Source organism: Toxotes jaculatrix, chromosome 16 (assembly GCF_017976425.1).
Source record: "Toxotes jaculatrix isolate fToxJac2 chromosome 16, fToxJac2.pri, whole genome shotgun sequence".
NCBI classification, from domain to species: domain Eukaryota; kingdom Metazoa; phylum Chordata; class Actinopteri; family Toxotidae; genus Toxotes; species Toxotes jaculatrix.
This window is the reverse complement of record NC_054409.1, coordinates 4,652,414-4,672,412: the sequence shown is the minus strand read 5'-3', so window position 1 is coordinate 4,672,412 and position 19,999 is coordinate 4,652,414. Positions and strand designations below refer to the sequence as shown.

Below are 19,999 nucleotides of genomic sequence, written 5' to 3'. Positions count from 1 at the left end.
TTAAAGAGTATCCACACTAAGCCATGGTCTGCTCTACAGATTCCCCCTCAGACCACATCTGCTATAATGGAAGTGGGGCTGACTACAGGGGCACAGTCAGCATCACTAAATCTGGTCACCACTGCCAGCCGTGGAGTTCCCAGTACCCTCACAGTCACCATCTGTCCCAGGAATACCCCGAGCTCTGGGGAAGTCACAACTTCTGTCGTAACCCAGGAGGCCAGATGCAGGCACCCTGGTGCTTCACCTTAGACCCTCAGGTCAGGGTGGACCTGTGTGACATCCAGCCCTGCAGTAAGTACCATAAATACAATAATACCTCATTCTTTCCTAGAAGACATCAACGCATGTCACACATGTTCTACCGTCCACTGTTCCACCCTCCAATTTTACATCCGCCCCATGTATAAATAAGTCACTTTAACCTGAAAGTCATGGCATCAGTCCAACCTAAAACATTTCTGTAACACTTCCAACAAGCCTGAACTGAATGTTTCCACATGAACCCAAAGGCAACACAAGGTAAAACATGTACATAGAGATTAAACATGTAGATGTGGATTCTGCTGAAAGAGCTAATCCTCCATTCACAAACATGAACTTGGGTTTATGACAGGCTTCAATCTGTGTGTCAGGTATAAAGATTATTTTGACATGAGCATATTTCTATGCTTCCCACCTTCGCTAAAACATACACTGCTAAAAAAAGGCCCACAAATTATGACACTCATTCATCATAACTTGGATAATTAATTTACAAAGATAATGTCAATAAATACAGACAAAAATCGCTGAAAAATAAAATATACCTGTCTTGGCTGAATATTAATTTTGCAGACAGTGATTGGAGAATACTGATGTCCCACTAAAACATCACACTAATGAGAAAAATCAAATGAAGACAATGTCACAATGTGCACATCATAAATCAGAGAACTTAACTTTCTTTTAACTATCTTTGTTATCTCTCATCTTCAGAGCCTCCGGAGAACCCCAGGAATGAGATCCTGTTCATTCTAATCCCTGCCATTGCCATCCCACTGGTCATCGCTTGCCTCTTCTTTCTAGTTTGTATGTGTCGCAATAAGCAAAAGGCTTCGACTGACACACCGCCTCGCTGCCAGCTCAGCAGCTCACCCAGCCAGGACATGGAGCTGTCTCTCCTCAATCAGCAAAAACACCAGGTAAGACAGTCGGATGGTGCAGAGACTCGTTGGTGTGAGTGTATTTTCCATTCTCTCTGATGTATGGCCGTGTTCAGACCGACGTTAGCAGTGCATTAGAAAAAAGAGCAGCTTAATACATTTTAACACAGGGCATTCTGGCAAAAGAAATCATTAAGCTGGAATGTAAACACAAGAAAAGTTGAAATGATGAATTGGATGGATGGATTTTATACTAGATTTAAACTCAGGAGTTCAAGATTATGTAAATATTCTGGCGTCACCTTTAGGCCCTGGTAATTTCAGTTTACTCTCTGCTTTTTGTGGTGCATACAGCACCAAAACCTTTACAATTCTTCAAAGCAACAACCTGAAGAAGTTTCCAGGTTTACGGCTTACAGCCCCAGGGCAGTTGCCTGCCATGTCTGTAGACAAGCCTTGCGCTTTATTGATCAATCAAATGCTTGATTTAAAGCAGACATTTAGAACTGTGTTCCTTGGTAACATGAACAGAGTGAGTGAATCTACTGTTTACCTGCTGATTGTGGAGATGGAGCATATAATGATTGCTGCTTTGATAATGTTCCAGAGTTGTAAAATTCCCTTCTGGCAGATTTAGAAACTGCAGTGTTCTGGTGTCTGATAAACCTTTAAACTCATGGATCTGTTTCTCAAACTCATTTCATCATCTCATTCAAATCTCAGGCAGCACACCCCACCAATGCAAATGCTTTTGTTTTTTAATGCAGCACTGGTTTTAGTCTGAACACCCTGTGATAAAAACAAAAGTGACCTCCATACCCCTGAATTAAGACCTGTTGCATTCCAGTGCTTAAGCACTACATTAGGTTTTATTGTTGGCCATACACTTTGATGACGTGTATTTGTATTTATTGCTTTGTGGCTACAGGCCAAGCTGCGGGAGATTAATATGTCAGCAGTACGGTTCATGGAGGAGCTGGGAGAAGATCGTTTTGGCAAGGTTTACAAGGGCCACCTGTATGGCACCACACCTGGTGAGCAGACCCAGGTGGTGGCCATCAAGACATTAAAAGACAAGGTTGATTCCAGTCTCTGTGAGGAATTTCGCCATGAAGCCATGCTACGCTTTCACATACAACACCAAAATTTAGCTTGTCTGCTGGGTGTGGTTACCAAAGAGCAGCCAATGAGCATGATATTCACCTACTCCAGCCTTGGTGACCTTCACGAGTATCTGGTGATGTGCTCCCCCAACTCAGACGTTGGCAGCTCAGATGATGACAAGACAGTTAAGTCCACACTGGAGCAGGCCGATTTTCTTCATGTTATCACCCAGATTGCTTCTGGTATGGAGTACCTTTCTAGCCAGCAAATAACCCATAAAGACCTTGCTGCCCGAAACATTCTAATCTTTGACAAACTCAGCATCAAGATACTGGATCTGGGCCTGTTCAGAGACGTCTATTCTGCTGATTACTACAATCTCATGGGCACAAGCCCTTTCCCCATTCGTTGGATGTCTCCAGAAGCAATTATGTACGGCAAGTTCTCTACCGACTCCGACATCTGGTCTTACGGTGTGTTGCTGTGGGAGACTTTCAGTTATGGTCTGCAGCCGTATTGTGGCTACTCAAACCAGGACGTGATCGAGATGGTCCGTGGCCACCAGCTACTGCCTTGTCCAGATGACTGCCCAGCCTGGATATACACCCTTATGCTGGAGTGTTGGAGTGAATTCCCAGCAAGAAGGCCTCGCTTCAAGGACATCCACACACGTCTGCGCTCCTGGGAGAGTCTATCTAACTATAACAGCTCTGCTCAGACATCTGGCACCAGCAACACGACCCAGACCAGCTCTCTCAGCACCAGCCCTGTTAGCAACATCAGCATGAGCACAGCAAATGCATCACGCTACACCAGCCCTAAAAAGAGCTCACCATTCCATCAGCCCCAGTTCATGCCCATGAAGGGTCAAATGCATCGGCCAATGGTTCCCCCGCAGCTCTACATTCCTGTCAATGGATATCACCCCATGTCAGCTTACCCATACCTGCAGAACTTTTACCCCATGCAGATACCCATGGCCATGCCCCACCAGCAGATGCACCACCCACCGCAAGTGGTTACCAAAGCTGGTTCTCATCACAGTGGCAGTGGATCCACATCTACAGGCTATGTTACCACTGCTCCCTCCAACACATCAGCCACAGAGCGAGCAGCTTTACTAAATGAGAACTCCAAGACCAATGGTGAGGACTTGGCTGACGGGGCATCCCAGGAAGGACTAGACCAAAACGAGGACTTGTCAGTGCCTGAAACAGAGTTGCTAGGTGACAATGAGCCTCCACAGACTGATGAATTGGGGGTCCACCTGTCAGACACATAAGCATGGGGCTGTTTGAAGGACAGTGGAGCTAAAATATTCTGTGAGCCGTGCTTGCTTGCCAAAAACTCAGTGAGCAGCATAAAGTGAAAGGAACAATTTTGTGTTGAACAGACTGAATGTTTTTTATGAGTTTCTTAGATAGTACTGGCACATTTGAATGTCGAGTGTGTCTCATGTTTGTACCTCTTACTCACCTGTGTCAACAATTAAGCAAAAGAAATAGTTCAATACTTATTCTTTGGGAAGCCTTAGGGGTGGAGTTCACCCCCTCCCCAGCACCCACCCTCCCACCTCAACTGCCACACCTCTCTTTGCAGGCAGCCCTACCTGCCCGCCTGTTTCTGTAGTGGTGGTCAAGTGCTTTGCCGGCATGCAACTTGTACATCCTTTAATGACAATTTAATGTTGTTTTTGAGGTTCTTATTTTGTGGGTTGTGAAAGCTACAATCACAGAACAATAGAATGTATAATGAATGAAAAATATTGTAGTTTTGAAGGTAACTGTTAATAATTAAATTCACTGAGATGTATTTTGGAACTTACCTCCATCAAACAAAACAAAGAATAAGAACAGAATCTTGCTCAATCTCTTTTTGGAGCCCATTGACAAAGGTTTTGCAAGACTGATACTTTTTATATGAACTTTGATAGCCAAGTTGTACAGATTTGTAATTTATGTACTTTGGTTTGAACAGTTTATTTGTTTATACTTTTTCTTTATTGGTGAGGATTGTTAATACAGTGTCCTTTCCACCACCTTTGCTCTGTTTAAGCATTTTGTGCTTATTATACATTGTGTACATCCATCTGTGGAGTATCCAATAAAGGCATATGAATAAAACAGTGTATTTATATATATATAGCTCATACAAGACCAAAAAACATCACGTGCTTTACACTCTCTTTCAGTCGGATTTTCTCACAAATGTCCACCTCCACAGCAGGTGGCGCTATGCCTCAAGAACAGATGTAAACCAGCTCCAAAACACAGACAGCTCCTCAGGCGTCATTCCTGTGATGCCCTGCTTATATTGCTGATAGTAAACAGAAATATTAGACGCATCCATTTATCAAAAAAAAAAAAAACATGTTCTAAACTTCAATAAAATTTAATCAAATTATGAAAATGTTTTGTACAGTAGACCTACAAGCTTCTCAATGACTCAATTTAAGTGCTTTATTGAGTGTAATTGCTTTTTACTCTCATCTGAGCCTGTTAAACTGTACGTTATTAGTTCCAACCAAGCATCTGATCCCCAGCTGTATCATATTTAATCATAGTCCTTATTCGTAAAGTGAATCCCACTGAGCTCTGCTAAACCTCCCCGGCATTTGCAGACTTAACGGACACTTGGACACTGTGGCAATTACCGGAAATGCGTCACACACAAGCAGCCACTGGACCACTCAGAAAGTGTGGGTGTTGGGACGGGCCCTTGTATTTAGCCACTCTGGTATGCAGCGGCCATTTTAACTCGGAACTTCCAGGTATGAGCGAGATTCAGATCTACTCCAGCTATCCAACGGCGCCCCCTAGAGGTGTTGAGAAGTATGAGCGCATGAAGCCATATGGAGACCAGGTCCTCACCTATGTGTATCACTCCATCTGGGCTGCACACATGACCCCCCCCCCCCCCCCCCCCCCCCAAAAAAAATATGTATCTTTAAAAATCATAATATACAGCAAAGTTTACTGAAGTGGATTTAAGTGAAATTCTTCAAAGACCAATTTGTTTTCTCATTTTTTTTAGTATTGTATTTTTCTGGGTTATGTCTTTGTAATCATTATATTACCTTATCCAGATTCATTCAGTGGTGTAAAGATGATTTATATAAGGCTAGAATAGGCTATGCTTTGCTCTCCCTTAAGCAAATATTTGTTTGTAATGAATTATGTTTACACTGAATCCCCCAACCACTGAATATCTGCATGACATTATAAAGTTTGTGCAGGTGGTGGTGGTTATTCTTTTGCATTTTCAACAACACTTAACCTTCTTCTTCTTCTTTCTTGTCTTTATCAGTATTATTTGTAGAACTAGTTATAGCAGCAGCAGCAGTATTAGTAGTAGTTGGATCATTTATTCATTAAATCGTATGAAATGTTACATTGTAGCTGGTAAAGCTCCTTCTATTAATTTAACACAGTGATCAAACAACAATTTTATACTTTATATAAAAATGATAGAACAGTAACTAAATTTAACTGACTACGCATTAGCCAGTCGCAAGATATATTACACACAGCCTTCAGTAAGTTACTGAACCATAGATTAACTTGGTTCAGTAACTTTGTTATGTATCCATTAGCAGCAGAAGTAAACGTTAAATACGTCTGGAAGACTTCGCCACAAAATCATGAAAATCCAAGCAGTCTGTGGTGAACTAAGGATCCTGAACGCCCCACACACACTGAGGATGACGACATACATTTTAGATGAGATTTGAGCTCTCTGCTGACGCCGAAAAAAAAATTCTCCGCCAACGCCAAGAGTCATTGGCTAAAGTTGGAAAATGCTGCATTTCGATTGGCTGCAGTGGCTGTCACTTAATCTCAGGCTGCCAATATACTCAACCACTGACCTACTAACACAGATCCATGAGTCTGTAGCCACCTTGAAAAGAAAGATCCACGGGAGGAGAGCTAGGTACTTTACAACTTGTAGGATTTTTTTTATCGGCAGTTATTTCCTTATTAGCTGATGGAAAACCTGCACTTCTTACCTGTGCTTGATGCGCGGTGGAAAACCAGACCAAACCCCCAAACCGGGTGGTAGAAAAGGTACAGTTTTGATTTGAGGTCAACATTAAGCCAGCCTTTTTTTTTCTTACTTTAAGAGATACACAGATTTGTTAGGGACGGTGTTTACGGTGGTTCCTAGCTAGGCGTTAGCTGATATTTTGTGTGATTCGGCTAACCTTACGTACAATAGCCAGGCTAGTGTTCACATTATATGTGCAACTAAGCTCGGGTTCGAGGTAAAGTTTATTATCTCGGTGTGTTGATATTGTTTAAACGGTTCTGTATTAGTAGTTCGCTTGTGCATAGTTGATAAAAGCCGGGTAATGGCCCGTATTAGACACATGCATTATGTTGTATTCAGGCACGTTGGCCTACCAGTAACAGGGGTTTACGGATTGCGACAGTGTTGTAGCCCAGAATTTGATGTGGCTGGCTGGGCTGTAATCTTATCAGTCTTACGGCTGCCGTCCGTGTATTACTGTAACGAGTCAATAAGTTATTAATCATTGTAACGTTAACAGTGCGACGGTTTTTACACAGTCGTTTATCCTCTCAGTTATAAAAGCTCACTCTTTAGGGCGTAGATGGACCCCACGCTTCAGCCGCCTGTGTCATGAGTAAGCAAGCAATGATGTCATGTAAGTTAATGTCCACATTGTCTCAGTACAGCCTGTTACACGTAACGTTGGTTATCTAACAGATGTTTATCATTTATTTAGAGAGGTTTTGTTTATTTATACATACACACACACACACACACACAGGCCCGTATTGTTATTGCCACACAGGCAAATATTGCATAATGTCTGCAACCATAGAAATTGCTGGCAGTCGGAGGCCGGAGGGAGGCTGTATTGTGTAATACAGACACAATGAGGGAATCTGGGGCAATAGGACGCGTGGACGGACCTATGCAGCCAGGCCGCTTCAGTCTGGGCCGATCCTTCGTAAATCGACCCGGCCTGTTGCGGCTGAACCGACCGTGAACCACCACCACCATAACCACCACCCTGCTGCGGTAATATTACCACCCATTCTTATCACGTGCCATCTAAATTTAGTCTTGATGTCATATGTTGCCTCGTTAAAAAAAAAAAAAAAGACAAAAGGGAGTGATGATCCCCGCACAACCTCAGCCATGTTGTGCAGAAAGCTCAACATCTGTACAACCTTTCTCCGGTGATCTATCATAGACCAAAAACGTTATGTTGAACACTTTGAGTAGTGGATTACTCCTCCATGGCTGGTATTTCAAAATGGTTTTTATAGCACAAAAATCTTCACAGAATTTGAAGTTGCCTAGTAGACTGTCTCAGAACTGACCCTGGGTCATTTTGATCCTCATCAATTCACAATCCCAATGAAAGGTACCAGGTTACACATATACAGCTGCAGTCATAATGAACATTAGTGGTGTTGGGAGTGTGTTAGGATGAGCGCCTCAGGTTACAGGCTGTGTGTTTTCTGGGTTTGAGCTTCTGCCAAGGCCACATGTTATGATTACAGCTGTCTGTAGTCCTTTGTTCCTTCTCGGGGATGTATGGGAGCTTGGAAGCCAAAAACAGGCTGAATTGCCTTTTTAGGTAACACTCAACACGCTCAAAAAATATTATTTTAAACCCTGGAATTGAAATTATGTTAAAATATGCAGACGTCATCTTGATGGTGATGGGGTATAGTAATCCATTATTACCGTATGAATACTTGATCTGCTGAGTTCAGTGCATAACTGCAAATTTAAAAAGTACATAAAATAAGAATGCAAGGGTCTCAGTCTTGTTGAAGAATTGCTTGACAAATGAATGGGTGGTTAGTATTCGGCAATACTGTTAATTCTCAATAGGTTACATTACTTAGCACACCTAGCCATGGCATATCACTAAATGAACATTTTTAACACATTAGGTCTGCAAATGTGTTTCCCTTATTGACTTTAATATGTGTTATTTTATTGATTCATCAGTTACTCAACCATCTATGAAACGGCAGATCGTTTCAGTTATAAAACACATGTAATAGTCACATTCATTTTTGATTTTCTGTGCAGGTATTCAAATAGGATAAAGAAATCATAACAAACATGTGATCAAGACATTGGCCTGAAACATACAAAGCACCAGTGCCGTCTTAACATTACTGCTAAGACGACAGGAAGGTGAAGAAAACCATGCTTGATTCAAAAGGGAGCATATTGTGTCATGTTACAATATCGAAATGAAAGGCAGAGAAAACAACACTAACTTTCTGTGTGTGTGCGTGTGTGTGTGTGTGTGTGTGTGTGTTATCAACTTAGTTACATTCCCCAGACACACAGAGCTGAGGTCCTGACAGCTCATTCAGCCCTTCTTTCATTTGCCTTTCTGAAAAAAATAGATCATATTCTTGGAGTTTACTTTCCATATTGTTAAACAAAAAATATGCATGCACTCTAAAACTTGCTTACTAGAAGTTGCAATCCTTGTAATATTAACAAAGTTAAACAACTACTTTTTGAATACAGAAAAAAAAACTACAGCTCACAAAATTTACCAGCATATCGGTGTGGAGACAAAATGTCATTGTAACTTGGCTCTGTCCAAATCCATAAAACTCACAAATGCTTTCGTCTGAAGTCATTCCTGCAGTTTTTGAGTTGTCATTGTTACTTTCCAAAGTTTGATTTTTAGTTACTAGCATTGTTAGCATATAGCAAATGTCAGTGGGATACTACTGATCTAGGTTTCCTTTCTCCTGGAATAAAACCAAGTCCAAGTTCCTACCCTTTAAAATATCAACTTGATAACTTGATAAACTTTGTTTCAACTTTACACTGACATTTAAACCTCTCTCATTATCTGTTATTCCACAGATTCCCTCATCTCAAGTGGATTAATTGAATGTGGCAGGCACTATTGATGCGTACAAGCACTATGGTGTACAGTTAAAGACTTGTGAGCATATTGACAGTAGCAAACAGTGGTAATATGCAATCAGTCAAGCAAGAGGTGGACTCCAGTGAGTCCTACAGTGGAGAGGATGCCCTGGTCCTGGCTGTGGCCTTACAAGGAGCTAACAGAGACCTGATTGGCCACAAAATCTCTGCAATTCCACTCAAGGCTAAAACTAGCTGTCGCAGGAAAAGGGAGTTTATCCCAGAGGAGAAGAAAGACACCCTTTACTGGGAGAGGCGTCGTAAAAACAATGAGGCGGCCAAGCGCTCAAGGGAGAAGCGGCGCATAAACGACATGGTGCTTGAGAACAAGCTGATGGCCCTTGGAGAGGAAAATGCTTCCCTCAAGGCTGAGCTCCTGTCCCTGAAGCTGAAGTTTGGCCTGGTGAGCTCAGCAGCATATGCCCAAGAGGCCCAGAAGTTATCCAGGTCCACCCCTGTCAACCTTTACCAGGAGTTTGTTCCACTCAGTCCGGAGCAAGGTTCTTCCAGGAAGGATTTGGAGCCTCTTCATTTGCGCAGCAGCTGCATATCAGTCATCAAGCATTCACCTCACTTGCCCGAGACGTGCACAGCAACTCAGGGTAGCTTCAGTATCTGCAGGACGACAGAGGTCAAGCAAGAACCAGCAGAGAATGGCAGCGACGTACAGGAGAGGAGTAGTCCCTATGAGCTGTATAGAAACTACTTAGCCAACCCTCTGTCTGGTGTCTACTCCCAGCCGGCTTCATTCCTGCAGCTCACCAGGTCATCCAGTAACTCCCCCAGGAGCTCAGACGATGGTGCTGTAAGCAAATCATCAGATGGTGAGGATGAGCAGCAGGTCCCCAAAGGGTTGATACCATCTGTAGCTGACCCGAGAAGTGTTATTGTCTCCACACACAAAGTGCCAGATGCCAGTTCTTCAGCTTTGCCCCATAAACTGCGGATCAAAGCCAGAACCACCCAAATCAAAGTGGAGGCCATTGACCCTGAATACGAGTTCTCTGGAAAGTCCTCATCTCCCGTCATCATTACAGAGGGAGGATGCTACAGGACCACTCAGGACTGTTCAGAATACACGCAGTCCACCCTGTGCCCTTTGTCAGTGCAGGTTAACAACATGCAAGGCTGGGGCCACCGGTCTGAGCAGTGGCATAAAAGCAGCTCAGAGACACTGTGGGGTGGTTGCAAGAGTAGCAGGCAAACCCCAAGCCCCATCTCAAACAAAAGCGTTGTGGATGTAAAAGAACCTTCCTATGCACATTCAGATACCGAGGACTTGTATATAAAACAGGACCTTGCCACTCTGTCTGCCAAAGTGGCCTCTTTGAAAAGACTGATCACAACACAGCAAGGGTCTGTGATAGAGTCAACCAAAAGCACCGCAGATCATCAGGAGTCATTATCAAAATAATGGTCCTGTCAATAACCTTTTGTGTGTTTTGCATTTCCACTTCATTTGCTGTTGCACTGTGTGGTTGTTATTAGGTTGAAATAATGTTTTGATTACTGTAAATTTTCAAATAGAAGGTGTCTAAAACAATAGCTGTTTCAAGCACAAACTAAGGCTGCGTACTAACAGGCTGAGGAGGGGAGGGCTGACCTGTGTTTTAATCTCTGGCTTTGTAAAATCAGCATAATGCACAGCTTTCTCTTCTCTAACTTAAATACTGTTTTCATTCACTTATTAATTCTGGATACTTCTGTTAAGTTACGCTCAATGAAAGTTAAGACTTGCAATATTAAAAGCCTACAGCTTTTAATGTGAAAAATCTGTGCAGGAAGCTTTGAGTTTCATTGAGCTTGATCAGGCATTAAAAAAATAAAAAAGTCAAAGTGACAGGAATTAATGCTGATTGAAAACAGTGTGTCTGTTAAAATGGACAGTCCATAGAATGGCTGACTGATCAAGCTGGTGTTAGCATTAACGGTTCATTAAAACAGAAGCAGATTGAGAAAACAGGGAATAATCCTGTTTGAACCTGGTTCAATAAAGGGTTTCCCTGCACTATTTGAGAATTTACCGTAATTTGTTAATAAGTGATGTACACCAAACATCACTGTGTAGGACACTGTTATGTGTGAAACTTTTTATTTTACTTATACCATATTATTCATGATGTCACTGGACTGTAACCATCACTATACACCTACTGTCACTGGACACTGTTGTACTTTGATTCTGTGGAGCTTAAAAAGGCACAGTTAGCAACGGCTAGCTGCTGCTGTTTTCATTACTTTTGGGTGGCGGGGGGGGGGGGGGGGCTTTGGTCATTTTTTGCCTTAAAGTTGAAATCATGTCATTAATTAATGTAATATGGTTATTGCATCCATTTGTATGTTGGTGTGGGGGACAGATTTTACATGGTTGGAGACGCAGTCCATACTTCTGCTTTAAAGGAATGTTTGGAAGTGCTTTATTTTACAGGTTTGTTATTTCTGAAAAATTTCATCTGGGAAAGATTTATGTAATTTGGTACATATTAAGGCGTAAAAATAGATGTTTAATTGGCACAATGTGACCCTGAGAGTCTTGCAGCATATCATCTGAACATGTAAAAATATGAAACTGAGCTTTGCTTTCAGAGACATTCCTGTTCTTCCTGTAATTAGTGTCTGATTACAGGAAACTTTGGAGGAATGTGTTACAAACCTGTGAAATCCAGCATTTACTGATCTCTGTTGTCCTTGCTGACAATGTTTAATGCAGCTTACCTTCACCACTTAAGCAAACAGTACTTTGTTCTTGTACACGTTGCAGTCAGTGACGTTTTCACTGCATTCCAACAGTGAGCAGAAACAACTACACAGACACCACACGGCACACTCCATTGTCTCTGCTGTAGTTTTTTAAAAAAAAAGCAGCAAGGTACAGATTTTGGCTTTAAAAGAACTTTTAAATAGACTCTGCTACATTCACTGGGTCACTGTTTTCCAAACAGCCATCACTTCTCTTTTGTTTTACTGTTTTTTTTTTGTAGTCTTGTCACTTAAACTTTTCAGGTCGCTGGTTTAGCTGAGAATGTGTGTGTGACACTATAGCTGCAGAATTGTGACTACCATTGGATGAAAATCACAAGAGTGTAACTGGATTTTACGAAACATTCTGTCACATTCTGTCCTCAATTTTGAAAAATTGAGGACTTGAATATTTGTTATTGGAAAGTTTTCAGAGAATCATTAGCATTATACCCCTACAGTTCTCATAATTGTTGGTTATTTCATGTAATGGAATCCAGAACTGTCAGGGTTTCACCTAAACGGCTTATGTTTCAGTTTATTAAAGCCATTTTCGTGATTACGTCGTACATCATCTCATCTCAGTCTCACTGATGATGACTCCACTTTGCCCAGCAGCCTTAAGTCCAGCTATCCAGATTGGAACACTTTTCCCAAAATTTATTGTAACGTTTTGGTTTTTTGTTTGTTTGTTTGTTTACAATAAATGTCTTGTTGCTGAATCATGTATGTTTTTTGTGTATTTGTTTTTTTTAGATTATCCCAGTAGAAATACACATAATTGCTACAAAACAAGTTTAAGTGCAAAGTAACTGCAGTTTAGACAGTGTCCTGTCCAGTTTCATGGAGAACCACTGATCTGGCCTGTGGAATCTGATAGTGGGTCATGAAACATATCTAAGAGTAGTTCCAGTTATCACTCTTATCTAATCATCCCATTTGGACCTTTTCCACATAATTTAACAAACAAGTGTGATTCATGCTGGAAGACAAGGGCTCTAGTTCCATTCTAGGGTCAATCGAAACCCTCCCACCATGAAAAAGGTCCATTAACTGAAAACAAATCCAACAAAGTCAAAATAAACTGCAGAGTAGTTCATTACTTATCGATCATTTTCAAGTTATCCACACAATTTGCTTCAAATAAACAGGTCAAGGGCAATACTACGGTCCTGTGGCAGAGGAGGCTGCGGTTTTCACCATGCAGCGCCACTCAGCGACCTGGTCAGGGTTTCCGGTCCGGGCCGGAGTCGGGCAATGATCCCACCCAAACACGGCTGTCTGTGTAACGGACGCGGAAGGTGTGAACGTGCAGCCTCCTCTACAAGGGGGAAACAATCTCGTCTCAGGCTCGTGTCTCTCGCACAGACTGCAAATAAAACACGTCATCAACACGTGACTGAGTTCAAAGTTGAAAGTCAAACAGCACTGCAGCTCGCTAGTATGGCGGTCCTGGTGGGACGCAGACCCCTGTTGCAAGCCCTCCGCGCGCAGGCAGCAGATCGGGACGGCGCGTGCAGACTGGCAGCGGCCTTTTCCTGCACGAGACAGTATGTGTTCCCCGGAAAAGTCTTCTCTTCTCGTCTCATCGGTCAGGGAGCAGCGGCGCGACACTACAGCTCCGACTCGAAGGACGACCTGCGCGTCCGGTACCTGGACGGAGAAGACGACGGTAAGTTCCGTTCAGGATAAGCGCCAATTCAAATGCAGGGTTTGCCAGAAATGAGTGAATGTTAGCTTTCCGGCCGACGGGAGCTAACTGCGAGGCGTTGGACAGATACAGTCCGCCATCCAGGTCGGATGCAAACAAAAATGGAGACCCGCTCCCCATCACAGTAAAGTCCGTGCTCAGGTGACTTTTTATTCACAAGAAACCCCCAAACACCAAACCCACACCAGCACTAAGTGGTAAAGCGGTAAAGCAGACCTCTGGGGGACATGTCAGCCCATGACAGGTTCACAAACAGCTCCAAAACAATTCTCTGGCTCTTAAACAACCAGCAACCATGGTCTCCTCTGAGACAGAGATTATCAGTTACCAAGATGCAACCAGGTGCCCGCCTATGGGCCTGAAAGATGTGATGGAACAAGAAATCACCATCCATCCTCTCATCCTCTCCTCTCCTCTCCATCCCCTCCTTCTGCCACCCCCTGTCAGTGAGAGAGTGCTGAGCACCAAAGCTAAGGATCCAGCTTCTGCTGATCAGCAGCTAAAACCTGACCACAACTGGATTCTCTGTTGTTAGCTACACAAAAGAGACAGGATGAGACAAAAAGAAAAGATGAAAAGTATTGACACTTTTCTCCTCCTGTCCATTCGGGCGTTTGCTTTCCCACAACAACATGTTCATCATGACAGGTGCAATGTGGCAAAACCACATAACTGCAGCGTGTGCAGCATAACTGAAACTAAACTTTAATAACATTATATTACACATATATAATACATCCCATATACAGTACATCTACTGCACTGAAGTCTACTGTGTGTGTTAGGGGAACTGGGACACAGCGTGTTTTTTGCAGTTGTGATGTCACCTTAAATTCCTCTCTTCATTAAAACACATCACTTGTGTTTCACTGCTAATCAGCAGTATTTCACACTGTTTTTCAGGTATTGTTGTCGTGGGCATAAATCGACCAAAGGCCAAAAATGCCATAAGCAAAAATCTGGTCAAAATGGTAAGTTTCGCTGTTTATCGTCTAAACGTCTTTGAACATTTCGATAAAGATGCTTCCCTGAGCTGCATGTAGGCCTATATGCACAGAGGTCGCTCAGAGACTGTTTGTGTGTAGTTAGATGTTTTCTCTCCTGGTTGAGTCAGGGCCTGTAATTCCCTGCTATGTGGTACAGTTGTGTACATTTTCAGACATGTTTATGTACATCTTCTGAGAAGCCTAGTTCCAGCTTAACTATGAGGATTGAAAGGGGATGGAAAGTGGTTGGTAGATCTTAAAAAAAATAAAAAATAAAGCAGCTCTGAGTAGTAAGTATGCTCCAGTTTCTTGTTATTTTTTCTTAGTGAATAAAAAAATGAGATTTATTTGTTTGTCTTCCAGATGTTTGAGGCTGTGGAGGACATCAAGAAGAATAACAAAGTGCGCAGTGTCATTTTGTGTAGTTTGGTTCCTGGGATCTTCTGTGCAGGTATTTTCCTTTGGGATGTCTTTCCATTTTTGCTCTTATTCTTCATTTGTAGATCTTTTGCCAATAATCAACATAAAACATTGGGTTTTTTTTTTTTACTCTGATGCTGACCCGGTCTGGATCTAGCAGAGAGAATTGTATATTCGGAAACCTTGAATATACAACCTGAAGTTTTAGCAGGTGCCACACTGCACTCCTGTGCTGCATATTTTATGAAGCCACAGGCCTCTGACTTGATGCTGATGCCTTCTCTCTCTCTGTGTGTGCAGGTGCAGACCTGAAGGAGAGGGCCAAGATGCACCCCAGTGAAGTGGGACCATTTGTGTCCAAAGCAAGAGCACTGATTACAGAGCTGGGTAAAGACTGTGAAGACTGATGAAAGTCAGTGACTGTTCATAATTTCATGTTGTGGAGAAAATACCTTTTCAAACAGCGTGGTTAGATTTACAGTTGTGTAGCCGCAGTGGTTTGATATAGTTGGTTCAGCGATGGTACATATGAATCCTTTTTATATGTCTTGACTGATACTATGTTGTCTTTACTTACACAGGTAATTTACCAGTACCAACAATAGCTGCAATAGATGGAGCTGCCTTAGGAGGAGGCTTGGAAATGGCCCTTGCTTGTGACATCAGAATTGCCTGTAAGTATTCTTTATTTTGAGGTTACAGATAAATATGTCTCTGGTCTGATTATCTGTGTACCATTTACTGTATATATGGTATTAGACTGGAGTCAAAATAGTTGGAACAACAGCATCTCCCCAAAAATCACCTCCCCAAAAAATTAAGTTGAAAGTGAATAAAAACAAAATTTGAGACCAAAAAAGATAAACCTAAAGGATAAATTTAAATCCACCAAACCAAATAAGACGATGGAGGAGTGCTGCAGGTGATGACAGCGTCCTCATTCACTGCCACTTTTTTTCAGTTTGGCTGCTGGATTCTTCGCTTTCAGTTGTCTGACTGTTTTACCCAACATCCTGCGTGAACATCCTGAGTTTTTTACGCCATTATTAGAAGAACCGCGTACGTCTGTAGTATTTGCGTTCAGCGGTGGAGGTGGCAGATGGAAGCTGCAGGATAAATAAACTGACACCGCTTCCTGGACATTGGCTGTCAAATGTGTAAACAAGCATGTGTGTGTGAAAGTTCCTGCAAAACGAAGGCTTTCACAGAAACAGGCTTAAACAAGTTTTTCAATAGCTAGTCCAGCTAATATCACCGTATCACATTTGTAGTAGCAGTATTTGAAGTGTTAGGAGTAGTAGCTGTAGCAGCAGCAGCAGCAGCAGTAGTAGTAGTAGTAGTAGTAGTAGAAGTATTTCTGTGTAAACAGAAACCCTGCTCTTTGATCTCTTCAGCCGACACCGCAAAAATGGGACTAGTGGAAACGAAACTTGCGATTATTCCTGGAGCAGGTGAGACTGGACTTTTCTTTTTTTTTATGATTTCTGCTTTAAATGTTTGTGTTTCATGTCAGCATAGCCAAAAAAAAAAAAAAAAAATCAGCCTCTGCGGTCCAGGCCATGTTCCATCCAGGTTTCTCCTCCCTCCCGTGCAGGTGGTACACAGCGTCTCCCCAGAGTGATTGGCATCTCTCTTGCTAAGGAGCTCATCTTTGCCGCCCGGGTGGTGGATGGAACGGAGGCGTGTCGCCTGGGTCTCGTCAATCATTCGGTGGAGCAGAATAAGAGCGGAGACGCTGCCTACCTGCAGGCTCTGGAGCTCGCCCGCGAAATCAACCCTCAGGTAACAGACCTCTCTATCCAGGAAGTTACACAGTGAGCAATGGACAAAAAAAAAAAAAGCTAACACTCGTATTTTTGACTCCACAGGGCCCTATTGCAATAAGGATGGCAAAACTTGCGATCAACCAGGGGATAGAGGTAAAGCCTTAGAAGTCAGTGTAGGATGCTTTTACAGGATTTCACCACTGCTTTGGCTCAGTATTCACAACCGTGTTCCAATGAGCAAGGTCTTTGAATCATTTGGAGTGGCTTCTCCACCCCTGGCACTGCTGGGCACTGATGTAATCACCTGCCTCGTCCGTTTTGGATTTTGAGATTTCCCCGCTTGTAGTTATGGTCGCACTATTCAGCTGCTGAATTACGCAATTTTTCTTTTATTGAGAAACACCTAAAAGCACCTTCTGTGTTGTGTAGTATAGCTGTAACTTCCAAATTATTTTTTGAAACTTTTTGTTTTAGATGTAGTCTTCTCCTGCCATAAAAACCAGAATGCATCCACGCGCTTGCCTTTAGCCCAGATAGAGCATGATGGGTTGGATGGTTGCCGGTAAATAGTTCTTCTTCGTCCATTTCACATGCCTCTCGCCTCGCTAGCTCACGCGCTGGCTCTGTTATGACTGTTCAGTCAACAGCTTCGCCTTGCGGTAAAATTCCACATGACAGCCAGTGACTGGAGGAGTCTGTCTAGTATAACATTGAACGCTGTGCTGAAATGATGTTAGGGTTAGGTAAAGAACTTGGTCTTTGCATTAACAGCTGTGCCAATTGAATCTCTGTTGTGATAATTGAGCCAAAGCAGCAGGAGCTTCGACCTGCTCTACCTGCTCCCACAGATGTGCTGTGTTACTTCAAGTCTTAGAAATGAACCTGTATGTATGTGTGTTATCATTCCTGCTGTGTGGTCCGAGAAACAGTAACAGTCAGTCACATACAGTTTGTCTCTTTGTTAATGATAAATCATCAGGTCTGAGTCACACATGAGGAGAAACTGAATCACTGAGCATTCAGCTTATAGATGTCACCTTCTCTTTCAGGTGGATCTGTCTACAGGGCTAGCTATTGAAGAGGCATGTTATGCCCAGGTGAGAATTTGAACAGATACACTGTCAGCTGGCAGTTTAGGACGTTAGCATAGCTAAGTTATAGCTGAAATATTGTTATGTAATGTGATGTGTGAAGTAATTACAGTAAAAAAAATTTTTGAGGTCTTATTTTTGAATATCTGATGGTTTATTGGTTGATGATGATGACTGAATAAATCACCACCGATGGACGCGGGGTGGGACACCTTCTTTTTCAGTGCTAACACATTTGTATTGTCTCGAAGGTGATACCGACTAAAGATCGACTGGAGGGTTTGGCTGCGTTCAAGGAGAAGAGGCGTCCTCACTACAAGGGCGAGTGAGGCAGTGCGTACGAATCAGTTCTTCCCTTCAGCTCTCCCACTGTTCCACTGCTTCCAACATATTTATGAGTGAAACTGTACACGTCAGATCATTAACCTGTACAGTGTCCGGGGGGTGGGGGGTGGTCCGGAGCTCAGGACATTAGGGTTTATTCCTGGCTGCTGGTGACTTTAAATATCCTTGCTGGGTGTGTGTGTGAACTGTCCCTTCAAGCCTGTGGAGAAACCAAGTGAATTTAACTTATAAGCACTGGCTTACAATACCTAAACCCTCTGCAATCTAAAACATTGCTGTTTACAGGATGATTGGCAAGGTAGTCACTAACAGTAGCCTCCTTTACTAATAATTAACTAATAATAACTAATAATTTTTTTTTTTTTTTCCATAGCACTCTTCATAACACTGACTAACATCCCAGCATTGAACACACTGCTGCACAGGGTGGAACTCGGGATCCGACACTTCCTGTCAAATGTGTTGGACTTTAGGATTTCGGACTTTGGCACCACCCTGTGGTAGTAACACACACAAAAAAAAAAACACTGACCCGCAATGAATTGGCTGAAAAATGCATTTAGATTAAATCAAGTATTTGCAGAAAACTCATGCCATTAGCAGAAGAATGTTCCACACCATACTGTCTTTAAGGACCACTAAGCACCACTTTTTTTTTCATAGACATCAGGGCCATATATTGTTCAATATATTTGCTTAGTGGTCCTTTAACACCAGAAAAAAAAATGTAAACATATCTTAACATCTACTTGTACCTTATGCCTTGTTGTATGGAAAAAAAATTGTGTGTGTTTTGTGAGCCTTTGTGCATCTGGTCATATTTCAGTTGTTCTGAAATGAAGCCAGCCTGGAGTGGTCTCTGCTGTTATCCACACAGATGGAAAAGCCTCTTAGGCTCATGAAGCACTTCAAGCTCATTTCCTCTCAGCTGCCTTTTTTTTTTTCTTCTCGGCCATACGTGTTTTCGTCTTCACTGATTTAGCCTCAAACTGCTTTTTCTAACACTAGTGATGAATGAATCAGCTTCAGTACTGATGGTATATTAGATTCAGGGGTGGTGGGGGGGGGGGGGGGGGGTTACTGTGGACTTGTAGACATTGATGCTGCTGTTTCTGAAAAGAGATGTGATTATTTTTAATCCACGAAAGTGGTGACGTTTCATAAACATATTTCAAATTGTATCTGTCTAAATAGCTGGATACTAGTGTGGAGGAGAAAGGAACCTTGTTATTTTTATTTTTTTTTTAAATTTGAGGGTAAAAAGCACTGTCAAGTGCCAAAAGACAAACATACAACACCCCAAATATATATATATAGGCCTAATACATATATTGCCAGTGGCAGATGATTTTCATTTCATTTTATTTTATTTTATCTTAGGAGTTTTGGAGATGAATCAATCAAAACAAGAGAAGTCCTGTCCATGTGTAAAAAAAAAAAAAATAGATGTCTTTGCGCTGAGGCATCTGCAGCACCTACAGTAGCTGATAGGCAAAGTCTAATAAATACTGTTTTCCTTATCAGGCCTCTCTGTTGTCTTGTTTTTTTATTTTTTTTATTTTTTTTTTTATTTTTTTTTATTTACTCAAGTAATTAAATAGAGTCAATCACAAATCACTTTTAACCATTTTTAGTGCCAAATCATAACAGACTTTATCTCAGGTCACTTTTCATAGAGAGCAGGTTTGGACCAATACTCTTTAATATTATCTACAGAAACACAATGTTTACTCCAATAGCAGCGCTTGGAGACAGT

At 42.2% G+C, this 19,999-nt stretch overlaps 3 protein-coding genes across 5 annotated transcripts in view; all 3 read left to right on the top strand.

Moving 5' to 3' along the window:
• Nucleotides 1-4,365, top strand: part of ror2 (receptor tyrosine kinase-like orphan receptor 2) — a 29,929-nt gene extending 25,564 nt beyond the window's left edge. The window contains exons 7-9 of the mRNA XM_041059010.1: nt 40-294; nt 979-1,184; nt 2,074-4,365. Of these exons, the coding sequence (XP_040914944.1) occupies nt 40-294; nt 979-1,184; nt 2,074-3,531 (1,919 nt within the window). The 3' untranslated portion in view covers nt 3,532-4,365. The remainder of the gene's footprint in view (nt 1-39; nt 295-978; nt 1,185-2,073) is intronic.
• Nucleotides 4,366-6,141: 1,776 nt separating this feature from the next.
• Nucleotides 6,142-12,646, top strand: nfil3 (nuclear factor, interleukin 3 regulated). The gene is made up of 2 exons (XM_041059262.1): nt 6,142-6,313; nt 9,123-12,646. Exon 2 carries the CDS (start codon nt 9,238-9,240, stop codon nt 10,597-10,599), a length of 1,362 nt encoding a protein of 453 aa, XP_040915196.1. The 5' UTR covers nt 6,142-6,313; nt 9,123-9,237; the 3' UTR covers nt 10,600-12,646.
• A 570-nt stretch (nt 12,647-13,216) lies between these two features.
• On the top strand, nt 13,217-19,296 carry auh (AU RNA binding protein/enoyl-CoA hydratase). Of its 3 annotated transcripts, XM_041059643.1 has the most exons (12): nt 13,217-13,596; nt 14,539-14,606; nt 14,985-15,072; nt 15,342-15,428; nt 15,623-15,715; nt 16,436-16,492; nt 16,636-16,823; nt 16,910-16,960; nt 17,857-17,904; nt 18,150-18,246; nt 18,511-18,515; nt 18,613-19,296. In XM_041059643.1, exons 1-10 carry the CDS (start codon nt 13,368-13,370, stop codon nt 18,225-18,227), a joined length of 987 nt encoding a protein of 328 aa, XP_040915577.1. In that variant the 5' UTR covers nt 13,217-13,367; the 3' UTR covers nt 18,228-18,246; nt 18,511-18,515; nt 18,613-19,296. The 3 variants fall into 3 exon arrangements, with proteins under 3 accessions (XP_040915577.1, XP_040915575.1, XP_040915574.1); XM_041059641.1 differs by lacking the exon at nt 18,511-18,515 and having other exon boundaries at nt 18,150-18,231; nt 18,617-19,296; XM_041059640.1 differs by lacking the exons at nt 18,511-18,515; nt 18,613-19,296 and having other exon boundaries at nt 13,219-13,596; nt 18,150-18,391.
• The last annotated feature ends 703 nt before the right edge of the window (nt 19,297-19,999 follow it).